The sequence below is a fragment of the Notechis scutatus genome, chromosome 8 (assembly GCF_049901735.1).
Source record: "Notechis scutatus isolate UNSWTSFEM ecotype Mainland chromosome 8, rNotScu1.2, whole genome shotgun sequence".
Classification (NCBI taxonomy): Eukaryota; Metazoa; Chordata; class Lepidosauria; order Squamata; family Elapidae; genus Notechis; species Notechis scutatus.
Window position 1 is genome coordinate 16,840,784 of NC_142016.1, and position 22,207 is coordinate 16,862,990.

At 43.7% G+C, this 22,207-nt stretch overlaps 2 protein-coding genes across 18 annotated transcripts in view; both read left to right on the plus strand.

Moving 5' to 3' along the window:
* Positions 1-14,382, plus strand: part of SCMH1 (Scm polycomb group protein homolog 1) — a 41,959-nt gene extending 27,577 nt beyond the window's left edge. For 5 of the 16 annotated variants that reach the window (XM_026679451.2, XM_087970828.1, XM_026679447.2 and 2 more), the window contains 8 exons: positions 506-738; positions 1,600-1,726; positions 2,938-3,138; positions 3,594-3,776; positions 5,930-6,061; positions 9,593-9,796; positions 11,288-11,430; positions 12,398-14,382. In XM_026679451.2, the coding sequence (XP_026535236.2) occupies positions 506-738; positions 1,600-1,726; positions 2,938-3,138; positions 3,594-3,776; positions 5,930-6,061; positions 9,593-9,796; positions 11,288-11,430; positions 12,398-12,523 (1,349 nt within the window). In that variant the 3' untranslated portion in view covers positions 12,524-14,382. The remainder of the gene's footprint in view (positions 1-505; positions 739-1,599; positions 1,727-2,937; positions 3,139-3,593; positions 3,777-5,929; positions 6,062-9,592; positions 9,797-11,287; positions 11,431-12,397) is intronic. The other 11 variants (XM_087970839.1, XM_087970841.1, XM_087970833.1 and 8 more) reach the window with 4 other exon arrangements.
* A 2,335-nt stretch (positions 14,383-16,717) lies between these two features.
* SLFNL1 (schlafen like 1) lies at positions 16,718-21,719 on the plus strand. Of its 2 annotated transcripts, XM_026679452.2 has the most exons (3): positions 16,718-17,287; positions 19,749-20,426; positions 21,244-21,719. In XM_026679452.2, exons 1-3 carry the CDS (start codon positions 16,850-16,852, stop codon positions 21,364-21,366), a joined length of 1,239 nt encoding a protein of 412 aa, XP_026535237.2. In that variant the 5' UTR covers positions 16,718-16,849; the 3' UTR covers positions 21,367-21,719. The 2 variants fall into 2 exon arrangements, with proteins under 2 accessions (XP_026535237.2, XP_087826968.1); XM_087970842.1 differs by lacking the exon at positions 21,244-21,719 and having other exon boundaries at positions 19,749-20,711.
* Positions 21,720-22,207: the final 488 nt, after the last annotated feature.

A 22,207-nucleotide genomic window follows, 5' to 3' on the forward strand; every position in this document is an offset into this window, starting at 1 on the left:
GTCTCATTAAATGGAAACGGATTAAAAGGGTGGGAAAAAGTTGTACAGCTAAAACTTGTTGTTAGACCCTGTGAACACTGGGTGCATGTTTGTAACATGGATTCATGTTGAAAATGCAGGAAAACTGTGACATTATTTCAAGGGGTCCATTCATTTTGCTGATTTAACCAATTGTCACATTTCTTTACTTACTGAGACAGATTAAAAGAACTACTCATGTACAAAACAAGTAATTATTTCAAAAAAAAATCAAAGTGTTTAACCAGGGGTATCCAACTTCGGAAACTTTTAAGACCAGTGGACATCAACTCCCAGAATTCTCCAACCAGTCCTTGGAAATGAAGTCCACCAGTCTTAAAAGGTGCCAAAGTTGGACACCCCTAGTTTAAACCTTACTTGCAAGCACACCAGCAGAATGATTGTATATGTTAGGTCCTCCAGACGGTCTTTTGAATGAGGCTGTGGTGGTCCTTGACCGTCTCCTCTCCTTCCTCTTTTATGCCAGTTGTCATTCCAAAGACCCCGTTCCCTGCCCCTGACGTGATCTCCGAAAAAAGCACCATGCACAACACCCCAAGGAATATCCTGGAACATCTGCCTGGACAAAGAGGCCGCAAACCTGGTCGTAAAAGAGGCCGGACACCCAAGGTGCTGACCAGCCACCCCAACCCCAACCCTTCCAAGGCAGCGGAGCCTTTAAAATTCCCAAAAAAGAGGGGGCCAAAGCCTGGTGGGAAGGTAGGTGGTCAATGTGCAGGGCTGAACTATCGGACATAGGCCTCCCTCTTCAATATGGCCACTGCAACAAGATTAGTGGACGTCCATCAATGGAAGAATAATGCTTGCTTGCTGATTACCCCAACTTTATTTTTTATAAATAACTCAAGGTGGCAAACATATCTAATATTCTTTCCTCCTCCTAATTTTCCTACAACAACCCTGTGATGTGGGTTGGAGTGAGAGAGAGAGAGAGAGTGTGTGCGATTGGCCCAAAGTCACCCAGCTGATTTGCATATTGCAGAACTAGAAGCCAGTTTCCTGGTGATTGGTCCAAAATCACCCAGCTGGTTTTCATGCCTAAGGCAAGACTAGAACTCGTGGTTTCCTAGTTTCTAGACCAGCACCTTAACCACCAGACCAACAATCAATTAATTAAAAACATTTGATTAGATACAATATACTTTTTGTGTACTCCTGCTTACTACCTTAAAATCACTGGAAGGACTCCCCAGGACTGAAACCTTTGAAAGAGCTTCTAAATTCTAAAGCTGAGCAGGCTGCGTACCGGTCAGGGTTCTTTGTAGGCTGCTTTCACGCTCCATAGAGGAAAATCAGGAAGCCAAGACAGCCGACTGCTTAAAATCTTTTATCAATGCTATAAATCACAATATTTATGCCAGTCCCTGTGGTGGTTGCTGTTGACTCAAGACATTTTTATTGCTGGTTAGCCTTCGTACCCTTTTGTCACAGAGATACCATTTCCTCTTTATGTTCCCGAGAGCCTGTCCTTGATGCAGTAATATCACTTCTGAACAGCTTCTTCCTTTTACCTAGTAGACTTTGTTCCTCCATTGAACTTTTTTTTTTTATTTCTTTCAGAGAAAGCAACGAATGTTACTAAATCCGGCACCCACTTCCCCAACAACTAGCACTCCTGAGCCTGACACAAGTACGGTACCCCAAGATGCAGCTACTATTCCCAGTTCTGCCATGCAGGCCCCTACAGGTAAAGAACCGCCTCCTATTAATTCTGAAAGTTCTTGCTATCTTCTTTAAAAACTGGCTCCTCCCACAGGCACTTTTGCTGGGATGATTAGTGAACTTATGGCAACGGCAGCGTATTTTGAGTTTTCTCTTCCTCTGGGGTGGCTGTTCTACTATCTTGATTTTGTGGTTTATTACAGTATCTTGACATTTTCTTTGTAAGCCACCTGGAGTCATTTGGCACTTGGATGGAACTAGAAATTGAACAAATGAACAAATATATAAACCTAATAAGGGAGATTTTTTTTTTGAAAGTAGCAACTTTCAAATATGATAGAGGAAAAAACAATTAGGGCAAAAGAATAATTATTTCCTTGGGTCTTCACATTGTGTTCATGTAACTGGCATCAAACTAGAAATATTGGAGTGTTTTGTGGTTGAACTGTTTAACTGGACAATTTTTCCAGGAATTGTGAGACAGCATTTCAAGATGAATTCATAAGCATGTTAAAAAGAAGAAGAAAGACATATCTTCGTTGCATAGGCTAGAAAACATTGTTTTTTAAAAAAAATAATGGTATTTACACCTGTTCATGCATTTGGAATAAATCAACCAATTAAGGATAAATTTCACTATTATAAAGGAGCAGAATCTGAACGTTTGACATACGTTGAACAATCCATTCTGTGGGGGTTAAATATCTCTGTTAGAGTCTGCTGAATGGATTCCCAAACATAGCTACGTAGGATCACTCACCCTGAAGAATCTCCAGGAGACCTACGCAATTAAAAGGTGCAAGGCTGTTTTGCAGATACAGGTGCAGTGCTTTTCATTCACTACAGAGGGATGCTGGATGAAAGGATTCTGGGAACTGAAGTCCACACCTCTTAAAGTTGCTAAGGTTGAGAAACAGAGCACGTATCTGCGGCTCGAGTCTCATCCTCTCATCCTCGTAGTTTATCAAGCAGCTTTGGGCAAATTAAATTATATAACGGAGAGAAAAAAGAGCAATTTTCAGGATGTATAGACTCTCAAAAACTAATGCAGCATGTGGATCTGTTCTCTGGATCTCAGCCAGGTTAGAGAACTCATTTGCAGAAAAGAGAGATTAAGGGATTGTTGCCTGATCTAGAGTTTACAAGACATTTATCTCTGCTTTTTCAAATTAAGTATTGGGGGCTTCTTACGTGTTTGCTTCTCCTTTCTCCCCTCCATTCCCCCCCCTCCCCCAGTTTGCATCTACTTGAATAAAAACGGCAGCCCCGGGCCTCATCTGGACAAAAAGAAAATCCAGCAATTGCCTGACCATTTCGGTCCAGCTCGAGCGTCCGTAGTCCTACAGCAAGCAGTCCAAGCTTGCATTGACTGTGCTTACCACCAGAAGACTGTCTTCTCATTCCTTAAGCAAGGCCACGGAGGAGAGGTTATTTCAGGTAACATGCATGTCGATCTGTCCTTCTTCGTTGGGAAAATATCTCCTGGGAAACATGTCTGCTAGCCACAATCTAGCCATGAGGTTCTAATAGTAGCAATGCAGCATCGTGTGCTTTTCAGAAACCTTTGGAGCGAGGGTGGGCAACTGTGGCCCTTTTTCAACCTGTTGGCTTCAACTCCCAGAATTCTGGCTGCCTGAGGAATTCTGGGACTTGTAGTCCACAAGTAGTAAAGGGGTCCTTATTGTCCACCCCTGCATTGGAGTAATCTTCTAGTCTAATAGAGTAATGTTCCAATTTATTCTGGCTGGAATATTGAAATCCCAACAAAATCTGGAAGGCATTTTATTACACTGAGTGACAAGCAGATAGCTGAGGGTGGAGAAGGGGGTGAGTTTTGCTGGTCATCTCTGTAACATTTTTATGTATTTGGCTTTGTTGGTTTCCTCTTCCAGCTGTGTTTGATCATGAGCAGCACACTCTAAACTTACCAGCAGTGAATAGCATTACTTACGTCCTCCGTTTCCTTGAGAAACTTTGCCACAACCTGCGTGGTGACAACCTCTTTGGGAACCAGCCCTTCACTCAGCACCACATGCATCATTCCAGGGAATACGACCATGAGAAATACCTACCCGGTAAGGATTGGGGCAGAGAAAACTCTGCAGGTGGAATGCACTGTTTCCCAAACAGATTCCAAACCAGTTGTCCATCATTAATCATTTGGAACCTATTCCTACCACCTGCCTATTCTTGTGTGCCTCTTTTAAACTTGGAGCAAAGCTATATGGGTAGTTCTCAACTTATGGCCATAACAGAGCCCATCCATTTCAGTTGTAACTCACGACAGTCATAAAACAGATCACTCACATGACTGACCTCATGTTATGACCTTTTTTGCAGCGGATGTTAAGCAAATGCCACGGTCCTAAAATGACTGTTGGAATCTTAAAAGCAAACACCCTAGTTGTAAAATGAACCCATTGTTTGCTATGGGGTGTTTTTTTCCTGAAAACCAGAAGTAAATGCTAGTTTTAGCAAAAAAAAAAAAAAGTTGTAAAATGTGCTGCAATGCAATGCTGAGTATCTGACATCTGGTCACAACTATTTGTGGGGGGGGGGGGGCTTCCTGTTTGCCAGTCTGAACTTTAGAATCAGGTCATAAATACCTTTGGGGGATTCCATCATAACTTTGAATGGCTGCTAAGCAACCAGTCATAAGTCAAGGACTATATGCATATTATTTTACTTGATACAGCACAGAACATATTGATAGGGCCTTTCTTAATGATATTAAGTGCCTCAGATTCTATGTTCTAAGTACATTACTTGAGACAAAAATGCAATGACAGACTTAATATTGTTCATGGGTTGTTTTTGGTGGCGACAATGATGATTAATACGGCAGATAGCTCACTTGAAAACTAAAAAGTAACGTGTTATAATAAAAGTTTGATTGAATAGACCAGCTGGGGAGGGGGGAAGAGACTGCTGATTACTCCAAGTATCTGTGGAAATGGAAGTTTACCTCATTCATTGCAATTATTTCAATTGTGTCTCTTGCATCGTGAACATAAATGTCCAGACTACTTCAGATACAGTAAATTTATCAGTTATTTCAGAAGAATCTCTGGATGGAAATTTGTTGCATCCAAAGTCCATTAAGTTCCATTAAGTTGAAGTTTCACTTTATTTATCTTATTTTTGAACCCCTTTCAGAAAAGTAATGCTTTCCCTCGAATTATCTTTGACGTGTCAAAGATGTAATATGTGGGTTTTTGAAATAATTTGTGTGTGAGTTTCCCAGTTGCAACTTGACATAATACTTGAGGATTATGTTATTAGAATGACTTGGAGATATTACATTTGACCAGTTGAGGTGGCCAATCATCAGATACCCAGGCATTATATCTAGGTTGTATAATATTATTGATCTGTATAATATTATTGATTTCTTCTTTTAGAGAACCACTGGTAAATCTTAAATCTAATTAATCAATGTCCTTGGGTGGGAGGGGGTCCCATATGTTTTAATACCAACCAGTGCCAGTCTTAAGAAACTTAGGTTAGAAAAGTAGGCATTGCATGAAGAAGGAAATGTTGAATATTTTGTTGCTTTTTTGTGTATTTGTATATTGAGCTTTACACAATTTTCACAAATAGCTGTCTTGCCATTTAGCTTCGTATTCTGAAGCTTACCCAGTCAGCCAAACAAAGGGCTCTGAAATTTCCCTGTGATGAGCAAAAATACATTTAAGAATCACTTTGAAAAGCACCACTGCAAACAATCAAAGAATAATGACATGCAGGAAGCTTGAAACCAGCAATTGCACAAAACAACTGAGGGGAGCAAATTAACAATAAAGAGGCATTTTGTCATTCCTTAACTCTATTAAGAGCATGCAATAGATTCCCCATCGCGTGTATAAGAATTAAGATATATGGGAAATGGTACACCAATTTTTCAGTCAGGAGAATAAAAAGACTTTTTTTTTTAAATTAAAAGTTCTCTCCAAATAAAGCAGTTATTGGCCTTGGAAATGCCACTGTCCCTTTCCTAAAATTCTCCAAATATTGTATAGAACCAATAATGAGATGGTTGGTTGAAACACCCAGAGTTTTCGTTTCTGCTGGTGGAGTGATAGATGCTGCTATAGGCCATTTGAGAGAAGCCAAAGAATCTTTATGGCAGCCAATGGCCAATCTATGGCAATTCTGCTGACACGAGGCAGAATGTCCCGTTTCCCAAAGAAGGTGCCGATCTTAAGCAGGGCTTGTTCTCTCTTCCTAGACAGGAGCATTTCGTTAGACGGCTCTCTGCAGGGACCGGGCCGGGGTACAAAGAGGTATTCCCAAGAGTTCCTTCCATACAGTGCTCCTCTGTCCCCCAAGTTACCAAAGAATGACCGTCACCCTTTGGAAGGTGAGCACAGCCTCTTTTCCCAGCCTTGCTGATATTATTCCTTTAACAAGCAGCACAGGTTGAAATTCATGTCTGCGGTCTATTCCTAGCCCAGCTGTGCACTGTAGACATGGCCTTCTGCTCCTCTTTGTCAAGCTGGATTGCAGACAGTGGGCCACAGCAAGGCAGCACATTTCCTTCCTTCCTTCTAATTTCTTGGGTGGGCTCCTTAATCCCTATGCTCCCCGTTATCTGTGCATAACTATAAGAACAAAAGCTATTTGTAAATTTAAATTACTAGAACTGAGATTCTTTCTATACATAATAATAACAATAACAATAATTTATTGCCATTGTACGTATATACACATAAAACGAAATTCACATAACACCCAGAGACCAGACCCAACACACACACACACAAGACAATCCCCGAACACACCCCCACCCACTCCCTAAAAACACACACAAGTATCCACACAACAGACCAAGTAATACTATCCAACACTCACTGATGGTGGTCCTTCAGTTCATTGTTAAGTGCAATTATAGCTCTGGGATAAAAACTATTCAGAAAACGTGTGGTCCGAGTTCTAATCTTCTGCCAGAAGATACAAAGATTGTAAGCAGGATGGGAAGAGTCTCTGAGAATGTTGTGCGACTTCCTCAAACTGTAAGATGCAAAGATGTCATCCAAAAAATATGCTATTATGGCGATAGTACTTAGACTTATATACCGCTTCACTAGTGCTTTAGAGCCCCCTCTAAGCGGGTTACAGGGTCAGCATATTGCCCCCAACAATCTGGGTCCTCATTTTACTGACCTCAGAAAGATGGGAGGCTAAGCCAATCAAAATCGAACTGCTGGCAGTTGGCAGAGTTAGCTTGCAAATACTACATTCTAACCACTGCGCCACCCTGGCTCTTCTAGCAATCACGATATCCTGAAATAAAATATCAGCCTCTCCTGTCCCCATACAAGGCGTTATTCGGTCGTGTTCAGATGGACAAAATGCCTTTTGATTCTTGCATGTGATCAGTTCTACCATTTCTGTGAAGCTGGGGTGAATGGTCTTCTCTAGTACAAGCTTATTTCTCAGTGCAAGCAAGCACAAGAAGGATCTCCTTGCAAGAAGTTTTGTAGGCTGAAGGTGAATGTTCAGTTCCCGTCTGACATTTATGCCTACTGGTTTGAAAGGCAAAATTAGGCCTGTTGCCCATGACTTTTTGTCACTATTTCATGTATCCATCATGTATAACTGTATGGAACATGTTTCTTAAGGGCCTTTGGATACAAGCTATTAAGAACAACGTCTTCATCTTCTAGTTAGCTTCCCGGATAGCATCTAAGGACATTCTTGGGAATAGGATTCATGATTGGATGGAACAGGTCTCTGAGCTAGTTGAACTCTTAGTTAATGCTGTTTCTTTCTTTACTAAGACCAGTAAGTGAGCCCTCAACATCCGTAACCTCTTACTTCTTTGAGAGTCCCCTCATCTTCTTCCAGGCAAGTAACGGCAAATGGTCTCTTCTCAGTAAAAAGAGAAGAGACTTCTTCTCGTTTATGAATGTATGTTGCCATAGGACGATGGACACATAAGCCTCTACAACTGTTTCAGGAGGAAAAATAGTGCTTTCTTATGCTTGCAGTAATTTTCCTTGCTTTCAGTAGGAAAGTGCCAGGAAAACAGAACCACACTTGGAATATTGCATCCAGTTTGGGTCACCACCATATAAACCAGATGTTGAGACTCGGGGGGAGTGGGGGAAGTGCAGAAAAAGCAACAAAAATGATTAGGGGACTGGAGGTTAAAACATAAGAAGAAATGTTGCAGGAATTGGGTATGTCTAGTCTAATGAATAGAAGGACTAGGGATGACACAATAGCAGTGTTCCAATATTTGAGGGGCTGCCACAAAGAATAGGGCAGTCAACCCATTCTCCAAAGCACCTGAAGGTAGGACAGGAAGCAATGGATGGAAACTAAAAAAGGAGAGAAGAAATCTAGAACTAAGGAGAATTTTCCTGACAGAACAATTTATCAGTGGAATGGCTTGGCCATAGACATTGTAGGTGCTCCATCACTGAAGGTTTTCAAGAAAAGATAGGACAGCCGTTTGTCTGAAATGGTATAGGTATAGTCTTGAGGAAAGGCTTGGACTAGAACAAGGGTCTTCAAACTTGACAGCTTTAAGACTTGTGAAATTCCAACTCTCAGAATTCCTGAGCTAACATGACTGGGGGAGGAATTCTGGGAGTTGAAGTCCACAAGTCTTAAAGCTGTCAAGTTTGAAGAGCTCTGGACTAGAAGATCTCTAATTTCCCTTCCAATTCTGTTGTTCTGTATAACCAAAGGAAAAGTTTGTATGGACTGTGGCTTGTTTACTATCTTGAAAAGCTTATGATGAGCAGCTCGAGTAAGGTGCGATTTAAAAAATAAAAAATAAAGTGACTTGAACTTATCTCATTAACTGAACCATGAACACACACACTGATGCCATTGGGTGACCAATGTGTGACACTCCTTTGGGGATGTTTTAAAGATGATGCCATAGCTTAGCAGATCAAAATCTCACACACAGAAGATGGGAGGGCTTGATGGTTTACATGGTCCAGAAGCATTACTGGCACAAGCTGTTCTCTGCATTCTTCATGTAGCATTGAACCAACAGCAGCACATAAGAAATGGCTGTTTGTTGGAATTTGGCTTGAATATTTCAGTGCTGAACTTCAGAGTTTGTGAAGAGTTTCTTCTTTAGCCACAATTTACTTTCCTGTCAGAATGAAAGGAGGAATGGGTGCCAGATAATGCTCCGTGTTTATTCTGCCCAAGAGCTGGCACCTGAATACGAAAAGAGCAGCACTATTTAGATGAAGGAATGTCTAGCTTCCTATTTCAAAAGAAAAAGTAGAACCAAAGTTATAGGGTTTTTAGTGCTCTGTTTTAATGCAGTCTTGCCATAACATGCCTAGGGGATGCTAAGATGGTCTCTTTTAACAAGAAAAGATTTGGCCTGTCCACTGCATTTGCCGCTCAAAGAAATCTCAGGAGTGCTCCAGGATGAACGCTGTTTTCCATGCAGAAGAACTTCTAGGACATGAAGAGAATGACTGAACTTGGTTTCGTAGGGAGAATAGCCATAGCCCTTAGACTTATATACCGCTTCACTGTGCTTTTACAGCCCTCTCTAAGCGGTTTAGAGAGTCAGCATAATTGCCCCTAACAATCTGGGTCCTCATTTGACCCACCTCGGAAGGATGGAAGGCTGAATCAACCTTGAGCCTGGTGAGATTCGATCTGCCAAGTTGAAGGCAGCTGGCAGTCAGCAGAAGTAGCCTGCAATACTGCACTTTAAGCACCGCACCACCACGGCTCAAGAAATGATCTCGAAGAACTCGATACAAAGTGATGAACATAATTCCTCCTCCCCAACTTTCTAGCTGAGTAAATTTGCTCCATGTTGTTGACTTAACAACTGGAGATGTTTGTATACATGGCAGCACCACCGCTGTTGCTTGCATCTCTCTCACCAGTTGTTTATGTCTTCCAGGTGAAACCTTTGTCTTGAAGGACAGTCTCCCTGGTCCTCTGGAGCCTCGCTTGGACCCGATCGACTCAGCCTTGAATGCCGTTAGCGTTTCCAGTCCCATTCGGAACTCCAGGGACTTCCGACTTCAGGGATACCGACACCTTCATCAGCCCTCCAGCCTCACTCAGTGCAGTACCCCTGCTGGGCATAGGCTGAGTGCTGGGGGTAAGAGGCCTCAAAACCCTCCTTCTGTGAAGCAGTCTAGCTTTACCTTTAGCCCACTAACAGGTGGGCAGGGACCTCATGAATCCTGGGCAGCAAGCGGCACTCCTGTTATCCCTCTAGAAGCGTTTGGTGCAAATGCAGGCAAATCCCCAACTTAACAACCGTTCGTCTAGTGACTGTTAGAAGTTACAGTGGCACCGAAAAGTGACTGTTTTCACGCTTGTGACCTTTGCAGCATCCCCACGGTCATGTGATCATAATTTGGATGCTTGGCCACTGACCCATATTTACGACGGTTGCAGTGTTCTGCGATCTTCTGACAGGCAAAATCAGTGGCAGGGGTGGGCTTCAAAAATTTTAGCAAAGGGTTCTCTGCCCGGTTGCTGAGTGGGGCGTGGCCATGGTGGGCGTGGCCTAGTCGGTCTCCTGCGCCACAGAAGGGGGTCGTTTTTGCCCTCCCTGGGCTCTGGAGGCTTTCCTCGAGTTCTGTGAGGACCGAAAACGGCCTCCCCGGGCTCCAGAGTCTCTCTGGAAGCAGGGAACAGGCCCATTTCTGGCCTTCCTGAACTTCCGGGATGCCCGTTTTTCGCCCTCCCCAAGCCTCCAGGTGCGCCCTGCGCTTACCTGCATCCAAAACAGGCTGCGTGGGGACTCCTGGGAGGGGAGGGGCAAGGTGGGCGGGGCCAGCCAGGAGTGGGAATTGGGGGGGGGGGTTCTCCGAACTGCACAGAATCTTAGCTAGGGGCTCTCCCGAACCCCTGCAAACCCCTAGCAGCCCATCCCTGGTCAGCGGGGAAGCCAGATTCACTTAATGTCACTAACTTAGCAACTGGAGTGATTCCTTCTAACAACTGTGGCAAGAAAGATTGTAAAATGGGGCAAAACTCACTTAACAAATGTGTCACATAGCAACATAAATTTTGGGCTCAATTGTGGTCATAAGTCGAGGACCACCTGTAATTCATTAAATTTAACAGAGTGGTGGTTGTTTTTAAAAAGTGTCACCAGAAACCACGATTTCTTTTTAATACATTTTATTAATTTTCTGTTGTTTACATTTGTTAGTGCTTAATAAGCACCGTGTTGTCTGGGTATTTAATTTGCTTAATACAGATTACATTCTTAATCCCCACCTCTTTTTTCCAGGCACTGGTAAAATAAATTCCATGTTTGATCATATTCTGTATCTTCTCTCTGTGTAATTTTCAATGCAAGTCTGTCCATTTCTGCACAATCTAGGGTCGTCCTAATTATCTCTTCGTCTCACGGTGTTTCTTCGTTTTTCCAATATTGTCCAAACGTCATCCTCGCTGTTGTTAAGACATGCAATATGAAATATATTGTTTGCTTATCACGTTTTTCCGGTATTATGCCCAATAGAAACAGTTCAGGTTTAAAATCCGCATGTTTAAAAATCGCTATTTCAATAGCATTGGATCCCTGAGCTTCTGCGGCCAGGGTTTATTTGTATTTTTTTCATTGTGCCTTCAGGCTCTGACAGATACCTGAGTTCTCGAGACACTTCACGGTTGGGTACCCGGGATCCCTCTGCCTGGACAGTAGAAGATGTCATGCAGTTTGTAAGAGACGCTGACCCCCAGCTGGGACCCCATGCAGATCTCTTCCGAAAGCACGTAAATATGACTTCAGGGCCATCAGACTTGGCTTGAGTAGTACTTCCCTCCTGATGGAAGTGCTGCCACCTAGCAAATGGTTCCTGCATTGTTAATAATTCTGTGGGGCTTTCTTCCCTCCGAGAAGGTCAGTGTCTCTCGGTGACACGCTGAGCAGGCAAAGCTTTAGTGTCTTCCAGCGGTAAACAGGATTACTTGAGCAATGTCGGATGAATATATTTGACCATCAGTCTTAACGTAAGACTTGAAGTAGAGCAGGGTGTCAAACTCAAGGCCCCGCCGCAGGCTGGATCCAGCCCATGGGGTGCTTAGATCTGACCCATCAGGCCACCCTGGAAGCAGCGAGGGACTGGCCCGCGGTGCCTCTGCCAGCAAAAATGGAGCTCGGGAGGGTTGCATGTGGCCCTCCTGTGCTCCGTTTTTGCTGGCAGAAGATTGCAGGAGGTTGACACAGCCAAAAACGGAGCTCGGGAGCCACCTTTCACTGGCAGAGTGCTCAGGCCACCATGAGTGATGTCGAGCTGGCCACACCCACCCTGGCCACGCCTCCCCTGCCTCCCCCATGACCCTGCGGCCCTCCATGAAAATGAGTTTGACCCCCCTGAAGTAGAGAGACGGACTGATACAGTGCAGATGTAAACAGCTGTTCCCAGGAGCTTTACTTGAGGAGTATTATCAAAAGGCTGAATTCCACTTTTAAAGACTTTCCCCCAAGTAGCTGAGAAAGAAGCCCAACCTTAAGCCTCTAATCTCCCTGTAACGCTTACGCAAATGAAGGGTTTTTTGATATAGTGTCACTCTTAGCGTCAAGGCACGTGAAAGAAATTCTTTTTTTTCTCTGCAACCGATGTCTCGGAGTGAGGCAGCCCTGTCATGTATCACCTCATAGATCAGCAGTCGCCCTCCTCCAGCCTCTTCTTACTTCAGGCACATCACAAACATGCCTCTTTCTGCTCTATGCCTACAGGAGATTGACGGCAAGGCCTTACTCTTGTTGCGTAGTGACATGATGATGAAGTACATGGGCTTGAAGCTGGGGCCAGCGCTGAAACTCACCTACCACATTGATAAGTTGAAACAGGGCAAGTTCTGAAGAAAAGAAAAAAAGAGAGACTCTTCCTGGCACAATCATGGCCCTCTCAGCTCTCCACGAAAGGCGCGTAAAACACGTGTCTCCCTTCTGCAGCCACCACGTCCACGGAATCCCTAGGACACCTTTCTTAACCAGCGGGAGAAAGGTGACTTCCTGCAGGAGGAAGGTCCTAGGCACCTCCAATCCTCGTATGAAGCTTCCGATGGATTCTCGCAAAGGGAGAGGTTTCCTCAGCTCTCCGCTGGTGGCCTCTGGGACCGTGTCTGACAGGGGCGAGGACGCCTCGGGTGGGTGGAGCTGTGGCAGGGCCACCCCTCGCATTCGACTCGGCTGTATGGCCCATCTCTTGTAATCACACCCCTCTTCTTTTGCTGCTCTCTTTGAGAAGCCTCTTTGTGCCACAGGAGGAGGAGGAGGAGGACGTCAAGAGGCCCCTTTTCTGTGCCATACAGAAGAGACTGATTAGGAGCCACCTGAGGAGGACAAGGGGCTGCTGCTCTCCAGACGATGCAGTCCCTTGGATGCAGGGATGGGGTGGGCAGGAGCCCCGTCCAGCAACTCTACTCCCTGCCTGCAGATCACTCTTCTTACTTCTCACTTGGTGCTGTTAATCTCTTCCTGTATTGAGGACTCTGGCTTTGTTTCACACACACAACACACACCCTGCTGGCTGATGGGCAGTCAATTCTTTATATTTATTTTGACACAAGCAGCGGCGGCTCTGCGTTTGTGCTGTTTACCATTCCAGCACTACAAGTGAGCCAGGGAGATGGGAGGCATGTGGTCCTACATTGAAGTCGCCCAGGGCATAACAACTAAGCAACCCTCACCCCCCCGTTTCTCCCCTCACTCTTCCCCTCCATCTTGAAATTTTTCTCTTTGCTCTTGGGATGGCAACCATTTTAACTTTTCCCCTGGGGAATTCCACGTCTCCTCTTTCTACCATGGTACCATTAGATATACCTCCCACTTCACCCTGGCGGGTGCTTCCTGGATCGCTACCTGGTAGGCACATGGGATAGCAGAGAGATGCAGAAATGGGCCTCCTTTTTTTTCACGTGGCTCCACCAATTCCAGTAGGGAAACCTGAATCATTGTATGTGTACGCTGGAAAATAATGTATTTATTTTTATGGCACTTGAGTGGGTGGCCCCAATGTCCTGTAGTTAAGAGAGGTTTTACTGCTGGCTGGTGAGAATAGTGGAGGAGGAGGTCGTAACCTGGTGCCCCACAATTCTGCTTTTTCTCCAGACCCTCCCCTTGAAGTGGGCTTTGTGTCTGGAAAGCAAGTATGTGATGCTCTTTTTTTAAAAAAATTCCTCCAGAATAACCATAGCAGCTTGTCCTTTGGGGTGCAAACAAATGAATGCTGAGACTCAGTTGCCCGTGGCTGTTCGCCTGCTCTGATTCCTGAACTGGGAAAAATGGGCTAGGCAAAGGTACAAGCCTTTCATAGCATTTCTTTCTGCCAAGTTACACACTCCGCCGCTTTTTCCCAGGGTCGCTTCTTTCTCTCCCAGACACTTCCGGAAGAGGAGCTCCGCAGGCCAGGCCAGAAGGCAAGGCAAGAGGGCCTCTAAAGCAAAGAATGAAAATTCACAGGCAATAAATAAATTCCAGGAAGGAGGATCCAGCAATGACTGCAACTAGTACTGGAATGGAGTGACTCGGCCACCATCTTGGTTGTCCAGTTTAACCCCCTGGGGCAGGCCAGCGACCTGTTTCTGCTATTACTGCCTGGTTGCAGAATACCGTTTCTGTAAGCACTGCCTACGGCAGGTAGCAAGGAGAATCCTGCCAGTGTTCTATTCTGCACTTACTCTGATGATTTTGTTTATAAATAAAATTAAAAAAGACGAGTGGGTTTCTGTCAGCTCAAAGTCAATCACAAAACACTAAATGCAGGCCTTCCAAGATCCCAGTTCATGTTACAGCTCAAAAGAAGGATAAAGTTGCTTCAAAGGTGCTTTTTCAAGAGGCAACTGGACTTTCTGTTTTTTTCTTTGAAGGCATTTCGTTTCTCATCCCAAAACCTCTGAAGAAGCTTCTTGGGTGAGAAGTGAAACCTTTTCAAAGAAAAACCAGAAAGTCTAGCTGCCTCTTGAAAAAGCACCTTTGGGACAACCATGACCTGGATGACTTAAGCTCCATAGACCTTTAAAGTTACTTCAGTAAGCCAGTAATGTTGGAAAACAATGTTACTGGGATAACTGCATAGTCTCGGATTGGTGGGAATTATTGCTTTGTACTTCTACCCCATGAACTGTCAGGACATACACAATAAATTTATTTATTTAGAACATTAATTTAGCTGCCCATCTTATCACCAGTTTGGATGGCTCCCGATCAGAATAACTACAGGTAGTCCTTAACTTTACTACCAGTTGCTCAGCAGCCATTTGAAGTTACAACGCCTGCCTCCCTCCCCACCAAAAAAACCTTACATCTGGACCAGTGGTGGGATTCAAAAAATTTTACTACCGGTTCTGTGGGCGTGGCTTGGTGGGCGTGGCAGGGGAAGGATACTATAAAATCTCCAGACACAGGTGGTATTTGCCGATTCTCTGAAGAACTCAAAGTTTCTGCTACCGGTTCTCCAGAACTGGTCAGAACCTGCTGATCTGGACCCAAAATACATGATAAGGTTGGTCCGCATTTTGGATGCTCAGCAACCAGACTGCATTTACAACTGTTTGCAGCATTCTGTGATCACGTGATCATAATTTACAACTTACTTTCAGAAATCAGGGTTTATGGCCAGTGTCTGGCAACAAAAGTCCATGGCTAACACAATAGGATTGCTTAATTACTACCAATTTCTTAAGGGCCACAGCAGAAGCAATTTGTGACACAGGTTTGCTATACACTGTTTACCACCTAAATACCAGTCTTAAAACTGGTTAGTTTCAATAGCAACTACTATTACTTTCCCATTGTTCTAATATCTCTGTACATTGATTTTTTTTTTAAGACATTCAGACTGGAGCCAATAAAGGACATCTTTTAATATGGGGAAATACCTCCCAACCATGTAGTCTACTATGGGCTCAAGTGAATATGTTAGAATTGTCACAAGAACATCTATGACCTCATAATTTAAACTCTTAAGAGAGACTTGGAATATATGCCCGAGAAATAGCATGGCTAGCAGCAGCACAATTTTTGAAGAAACCTGGAGCTATTAAAGAAATGCATAAGAACCAACTCCTTATATGGCACGAGGTTTTTAAGGATGTGAAACTGAAGGTAAGACAAAAGTTTGTTCAGCTTTGGATGGCGTGTCAAGTTAATTGTGCTACAAGCTCAGTAATAGTAACAATAACTGGCTTGTGTTAGTTTTGCCATTTATTCAGGCCATTTCATCAGTCTTTATCTTTCCATCTCTTTTCATCAACCATACAACAAGCCTGATATTTGGCCATGATGAGATATGATAAACGTGGGGTGGATACAAGGCAGGTAGACAGGCAGTGGGTGGCTTGCAGCAGGACAATTGTCATTCCCAATATCTTAAAAACAGCAACAAAGGAAGGACTTCACCTGGCGCAGATGATTTTGGTGAAATTAAGAAAGATGAGAAAGGGAAGGAAAAGAATATCCGAACAGATGCACATAAGGAATGACACTGACTCCTGTTCAACCCATTCTTGAATTCATAATATTTCACTTTTTACAACCACAAGCAGATAGATCCCAACATTCTAGTCAAGGATAGAATAAACGTACAAGCTGGAATTAGGATAGATGACACGATCACAATTGTAGCTAACCCTGAAGTATCAGAATTACCTGGGAGAATGGAGTAATTGCAACTAATGTCTCCCTGAGAGGGAAGTGGCTTCATCCTGAAGAAACTTCTCAGAAGTGTGGAAAAATAACAATAGAATAGTCACTGAAAAAAAAAAATCATTAAATCATTGCATCAGTCTAATATCTGAATCTTCATTATATGATCTAGTAAGTCAAATCTGATTGTAAACTTTTCTTTATTGTTTGGGAGATAGCTGTTAAATTACACCAGCAGCAATCTCCTATGCTAACACCCCTCATTCTCCTAAGTGTTATTTTGTGTGTGGGGGGGTGGTTATTTCTCCCATAAGCTTTGATCTCCATACAGAGAGGTTATGCCCTTGGCCATTTGTAAGAGCAAAATCCTGTTTCTATTTCGCAGAAGTAAGCCATAAAAGAAGAGGTCATTCTTGAATCATGCACTACGGATACCTTCAAGCAAGACCAATGTAGAATGACCTAATAAGCTCTTCTGCGCTCCATCCAGCCACCCCTGAGAAATACAACCAAATGCAAACCTTTCGTTAAGGTCTGAAAATGGAAATGGATGTAATTCCAGAAATCGTAGTAGAAGCCAAAGAAGTAGCTGGCAATGTCGATCAGGTTCCAGAGGCAGCTTTGGAAGAAGCAAAAGCTGAGAAAGATCATTCTGGTCAGACCCAAACCTATCTCCTTTACGTTGGAAACTTAAACCCCAAACATTCCAGCGAAGATCTTTGCAGTATGTTGAAGGACACCCTCAGTATGGCAAGTGTCACACTCCAAAGATACGATATTGAAGTGATCAAGAAACGTAAGCAGGCCTATGCTTTTGTTCAGGTGGCCACAGAAATCAGCCTGGAGCAAGTCCTCAAACAACTGCTGCTTGCTTCCGAGGCAGAACACAACCTCTCCAAAGAGCTTGTGCAGAAGGGGAAAAATCTTGTTGTGGGACAAGGCAAAAAGCCTGCACCTGCTACCAGAATTAGCAGAGAGGTAAGGTGACAGAAAGCTATACTATCTATTCGTTACACACTATGTGGGAAAAGCAGGATAGCCATTATATACTACTAAAGTCTTGAGAATATATAAGAGCTTCCCAGCTATGCAACACTGAGAAGAAAGAAATCAAGAATCACACAAACTGCACCAGCTAGAGCATTCTTGTACTTAGAATTCCCCTACGAACTTCCATTTAAAATCAACCATGAAAGGTATTTAATATCAGGTTGCATTCTTGAAGCAGGCCAGAACAGTGGAAAAGTCCAAGTCCACTGGTGAACTGCTACTGGTACTTAAAGTTCTTGGAATCCTCCCCTTCTCCAAGCACACTAGGGGAAAGATATACATACATGTGTAAGAAGCAAGGTGCATGAAATGTACACCTTTTGCTTTTTTCCTCTCCCTTGCAAGGAAATAAATTCCCTTGCACCAGAATAGCAAGGAGAAGCCTGGCTATTCTAATAAGGGATTTATTCCTTGCCACATAAGCCCTTTTTTCTTTTCTCTCTCAGCAAACCGATAGCACCCAATCTAATTCACTATGACGTGTATTACAAAATATTTCTAGCACGTCTAGATATTTTTCCACGTTCCTTTAAAATAATATTAAAGCAGAATAGTCTTAACTGTGCACCCACCAGGTACTTAAAATAAGCATGTCGCGGTAAATCTAGGCATTGTTTGCAGACAGTACCTTTTGCAGCAATTGTTTTTTGTTTAAAAAAGCCCCCCAAAGATTTGTGATTTAGCATGTTGCCTGGACCCAGCTACCTTCTCTCAAGTCTATCACCACAATTCTGTGTTCCCTTAAGCAAGGTTTAATTTGCAGCAGGCAGGGTAAAGTCAGCTTTTAAGTGTCAGTTCAAATGGATTTAACACAGAACAGATTTGTTCTCTGGAGACGTTGATTCCATTTGACTAAATAACTCCCAAGTTATTGCAATACGCTTCAGAGCACATTATTGGCAACAGGCAATAAGAAATTTAGACAAATGTGGTATGGTTATTTCAAACTGACTTATTTTATATAGGCCTCACCAACAATGTGATACATCAATACATCATATAAATGTATTGGATTGTCACACTCATAATTGCTGAACCATATAGCTCCAGGAAACTTGTATTTTGGGGGGAAGGGACCCCTATTAGCCATAAATTTTGGGGGAAATATGTCCATGGCATATTAAGATCCTAGGCCAATTATAATTCTTCACCAGAGACCCAAAGTATCCTATGTATTATACATATTAACAATTGGCTATTCTAAATCAACAAAGGAGACAAACTCAGTATAGATCTGGAATTATAAACTCTTGCTTAGTTTCAGAGTTTTCATCAACGACAGCCATTCGGTGTCTATGGAGATTCTCGGTCGTCCAGGTCATGGTTGCCTCAAAGATGTTTCAAAAGGCATCTGGACTTTGTTTTTCCCTGAAGACATTTCGCTTCTCGTCCAAGAAGCTTCTTTAGTTCATGAACTGAAAAAGCTGCTTGGATGAGGAGCAAAAAGTCTTCAAGGAAAAATAAAATTCAGTTGCCTTTTGAAAAAGCACCTGTGATGACCTGGGGCTTGGCACAAAGGCAACACAGTCAGATAATCAGTAGAGTCCCTTTGTTAGCTCCAACTTTGCCCCCCAATATCCTGGTTACCTTCTGGCTGGAGAAAAACTCTCCCAGGAACAGCCTTTGGCTGCAGAGAATCAAGTTGAAAACGTAGTCAACAAAAATTGTAACTATAAGTCCAATCAAGATGAGATCATTAGTCTGGCAGGGAAAGAGAAGGAATTTCAGACATGAAGGAACAACAGTAATTCAACATGGTTGGGAGGATGCCAGGAACGCAGATAACCAAAGTCAACACAAGATAGTCCTGTTTGCTCCCAGCAGCTGCCGCAGTCAGCATTCAGTTCTTTTAAACTCTCATTCCCAGATGTGGCTAATGAAGGGAATCAGGGCCCTTTCCTCCCGGTAAGCCATGCAACCCACGTTGCTCTCTTCTCCGTTCCCACCGTGCCCTAGGATGAAGAGGGGGTGGGCCTGGGTCTTCCTCTGAACTCCCTCTCCCTTATTCTACCTCTTCCCTGCTCTGCCCAGCCGGACTTTGCTCTTCCCATTTCCTCCACAGCCAATGGAGCCACATTCCTGCTCCCTGTCAGCTGTTCGTCTTCCTCCTAAGATTCAGACTCCAACAGGGGCATGACATCACCTTTGGGAGAGCCATTCAGCTTTTAGAATTCAAAAACAATCAGAGCCAATATTTAAGCCCTTCCTTCCTCATTTAAACACCAATGTTTGTATATAAAGCACAACAGGAAAGATTGGATCAATGCAGGTATGTAATTTTTATCACAATTGCTCAACCAAAACAGGAACCTACATTCTTGCAAAGCCGCAAGTCCTTTTTCTGGTGACATTTGACTATACGCTTGAATTTTACTCATCATGCCTACAGAGTGATTCCATGGGAAGCAGATCAGATGCAATCCTAGGAGGATCCTCGGGACCTGAGAGAAGGAAGTCACTGTCAAATGACAACAGAGCTAATCCCCTCAGAAAAAGTGTTCGTTACCCTTGGAGACTGGTCGACTGGCCAGTGACTTTCCTGAACAGCACCCGCTCTGACAGTGCCATTGTCCACAGAGAGATTGTTGGGAGAGAATGCCTGTTCTACGGAGCTTTCATTGGTGGAGAGACGCGGAACGTGGAATTCAAGCAAGGAAGCGGAGAATACCTGACGACAACGCTGAAGCATCACTTGCGGAAGTACACCTGTGCTTTTCTCAACAGTGAAGGGGGCAGTCTTTTCGTGGGGGTTGAGGACAACGGCTTGGTGCGTGGCGTCAAATGCGACCACAAAGAAGAAGACAGAATCCGCCTGCTGACCGATTCTCTTTTAAAAACCTTCAAGCCGCAGGTTTTCCCCACCGCCTACACGCTGAGCTTCGTCCCAGTTATCAAAGCAGAAGACACGGGCATCTTTCTCAAAGTCATCCGGCTCAGCGTCCATCCTCCCAAGCCGCATGCAGAACCTCTCCTGTACGAAACAGATCAGGGGGAGGTGTACCTGAGGCGAGATGGCAGCATCCAAGGACCCCTCTCTGGAAGCGCTATCCAAGAGTGGTGCCGGCAGGTAACGTTCAGATTTTGTGTATCTTGTATAAAGCGCTTGGGGACCAAACCAAGTTCTAGCTGTTGCACACTCACACACACAGGCCTAGAGGTGGAGTTCTGTGAGGCTGTGAGTTCAATCCTAGGTAGAGGCAGATATTTCTCTGGGCCCAGTGAGAACGTATCTGCTGAACAAAACTCCACACTGGTGACAGGAAAGGCATACGGCCATTAAACGCTCTGCTAGTTCCGTTCAGTTGCCCAGACTCCATCCCGCAAGGGATTATGGGGTAGTTAAAAAATGATGATGACATAAAGAAGTAAATTTGAAAGTTTCCCAAGATATAAAATTGGAGGGAGGGGGTTGAAGGAGGAGGCTTGTATCAGAATTGATGCTTTTTCTCAGGAATAAATACTTTCATCCTTGAAAAGCAAGTTTAAAGCTCTCAAAGGCCATTGGAAGGAAGCAGTTTTATCTTACTGCTAAATCCTTTCCAATTAAAATCATAGGTAGAGTTTAGCCACTGATGAGCACTGAGTCAATCTTCTCTCTAGCAACCCAGCAATTAAAATATTCAAGACAATTTTTTTTTTCTGCTACAGTGCTTTGAAGTGAGCCTTCTGCAGAATAAAGATTAAGGTGCTCCGAAATAACTAACACGTTGTTCCTGCTAGGCTCATGCAAGAAAGAAGGGCAAGCCAGATAATCTCCTTACGCCTTTAAGAGACTATCTGGCTTTCCTGATGCCATCACCAGAGTCCGACTTGCAAAACAAGGTGGTCATTGGACCATCACTATTATGGGGAAGGGAATGACCATGACTTTGTAAATTTCCCAGAAATGGACACAGGAAATCAAGAAGCTGGAAGTGAAAACAGGTGACTTGCTGAAGGAGAAAGAAAACCTGCAACAGCAAATACGTTCGCAGAGTAACAGCACGAAATGCTGCGTCATCTTGTAACATTAAGCCATGCCGTCCATCATCAGCTGGAGGACAGCACATACCTGGGCAAAGAAAACGTGGCCCAGTTAAAAGCTTGGATCTACCTACAGTCATCTTGTGCCAGGAGTATGGTGGCCGTTATTGGGCTTGGCTTACCTCTTTCCAATCCATGTAGAATATCCTATGGCAACCAACATTGGAGAAAGCAATTTTCCCCTCCTCTCTGCATGTATGTGTGTGTTATCCAACCAGTCAGGTTGATGAATGTGAAGGAAATCCCACCCCTTTTGCACATGCACTCTTGTGCATCAATACATTTCATGTTATGGGTATTTAAAGGGGAAAAAAAACATTATTTGCAACTATATTAACACGGCATCATTCCCCTTCTCTAACCTGCCCTTCCTTCTGCCACTTTTCACCATGTGGCTATTACTGCTATGGGCAATTCTCCCCTAAGAAAAGGGAAAGAAAAAAAAAACAGGGTTACTGCTGGGATTCTAGTGATGTTCAAGCAAGTCTAAACCTGGCTTATGGCTAATATTCTTTAACTGACATCTACTTGAATTTATATGGGTGGATGTTTCAGATTATAAATAATAGCGACCTCCTTTCCATGTGTTAATGAACAGCAGCTAAGTTAATTCCTTGAGTAAACATTAGGCAATGGGTCCTGGGAAGTTTTCAGTTGGCCCTTTAATGTGATTTGGGGACAGTGGAGTTGGGATGGTACTATTTCTACCATCATTTTCTACCGTAGTATTCCAGGTATGTCAGCAATAATCGGGAGGGAGGAAGGAAGAAAGGGGAGGGAGGGAAGGAAGAAGTAGGGAGGGAGGGAGGAAGGAGGGGAGGAAGA

Bases quoted from the DNA above. Each gene is read 5' to 3' on its own strand.
- SLFNL1 (XM_087970842.1), top strand. From the start codon at position 16,850: ATGGAAATGGATGTAATTCCAGAAATCGTAGTAGAAGCCAAAGAAGTA. The intron at 17,288-19,748 runs GTAAGGTGACAG...TCATGCCTACAG, and splicing joins CTACCAGAATTAGCAGAGAG to AGTGATTCCATGGGAAGCAG.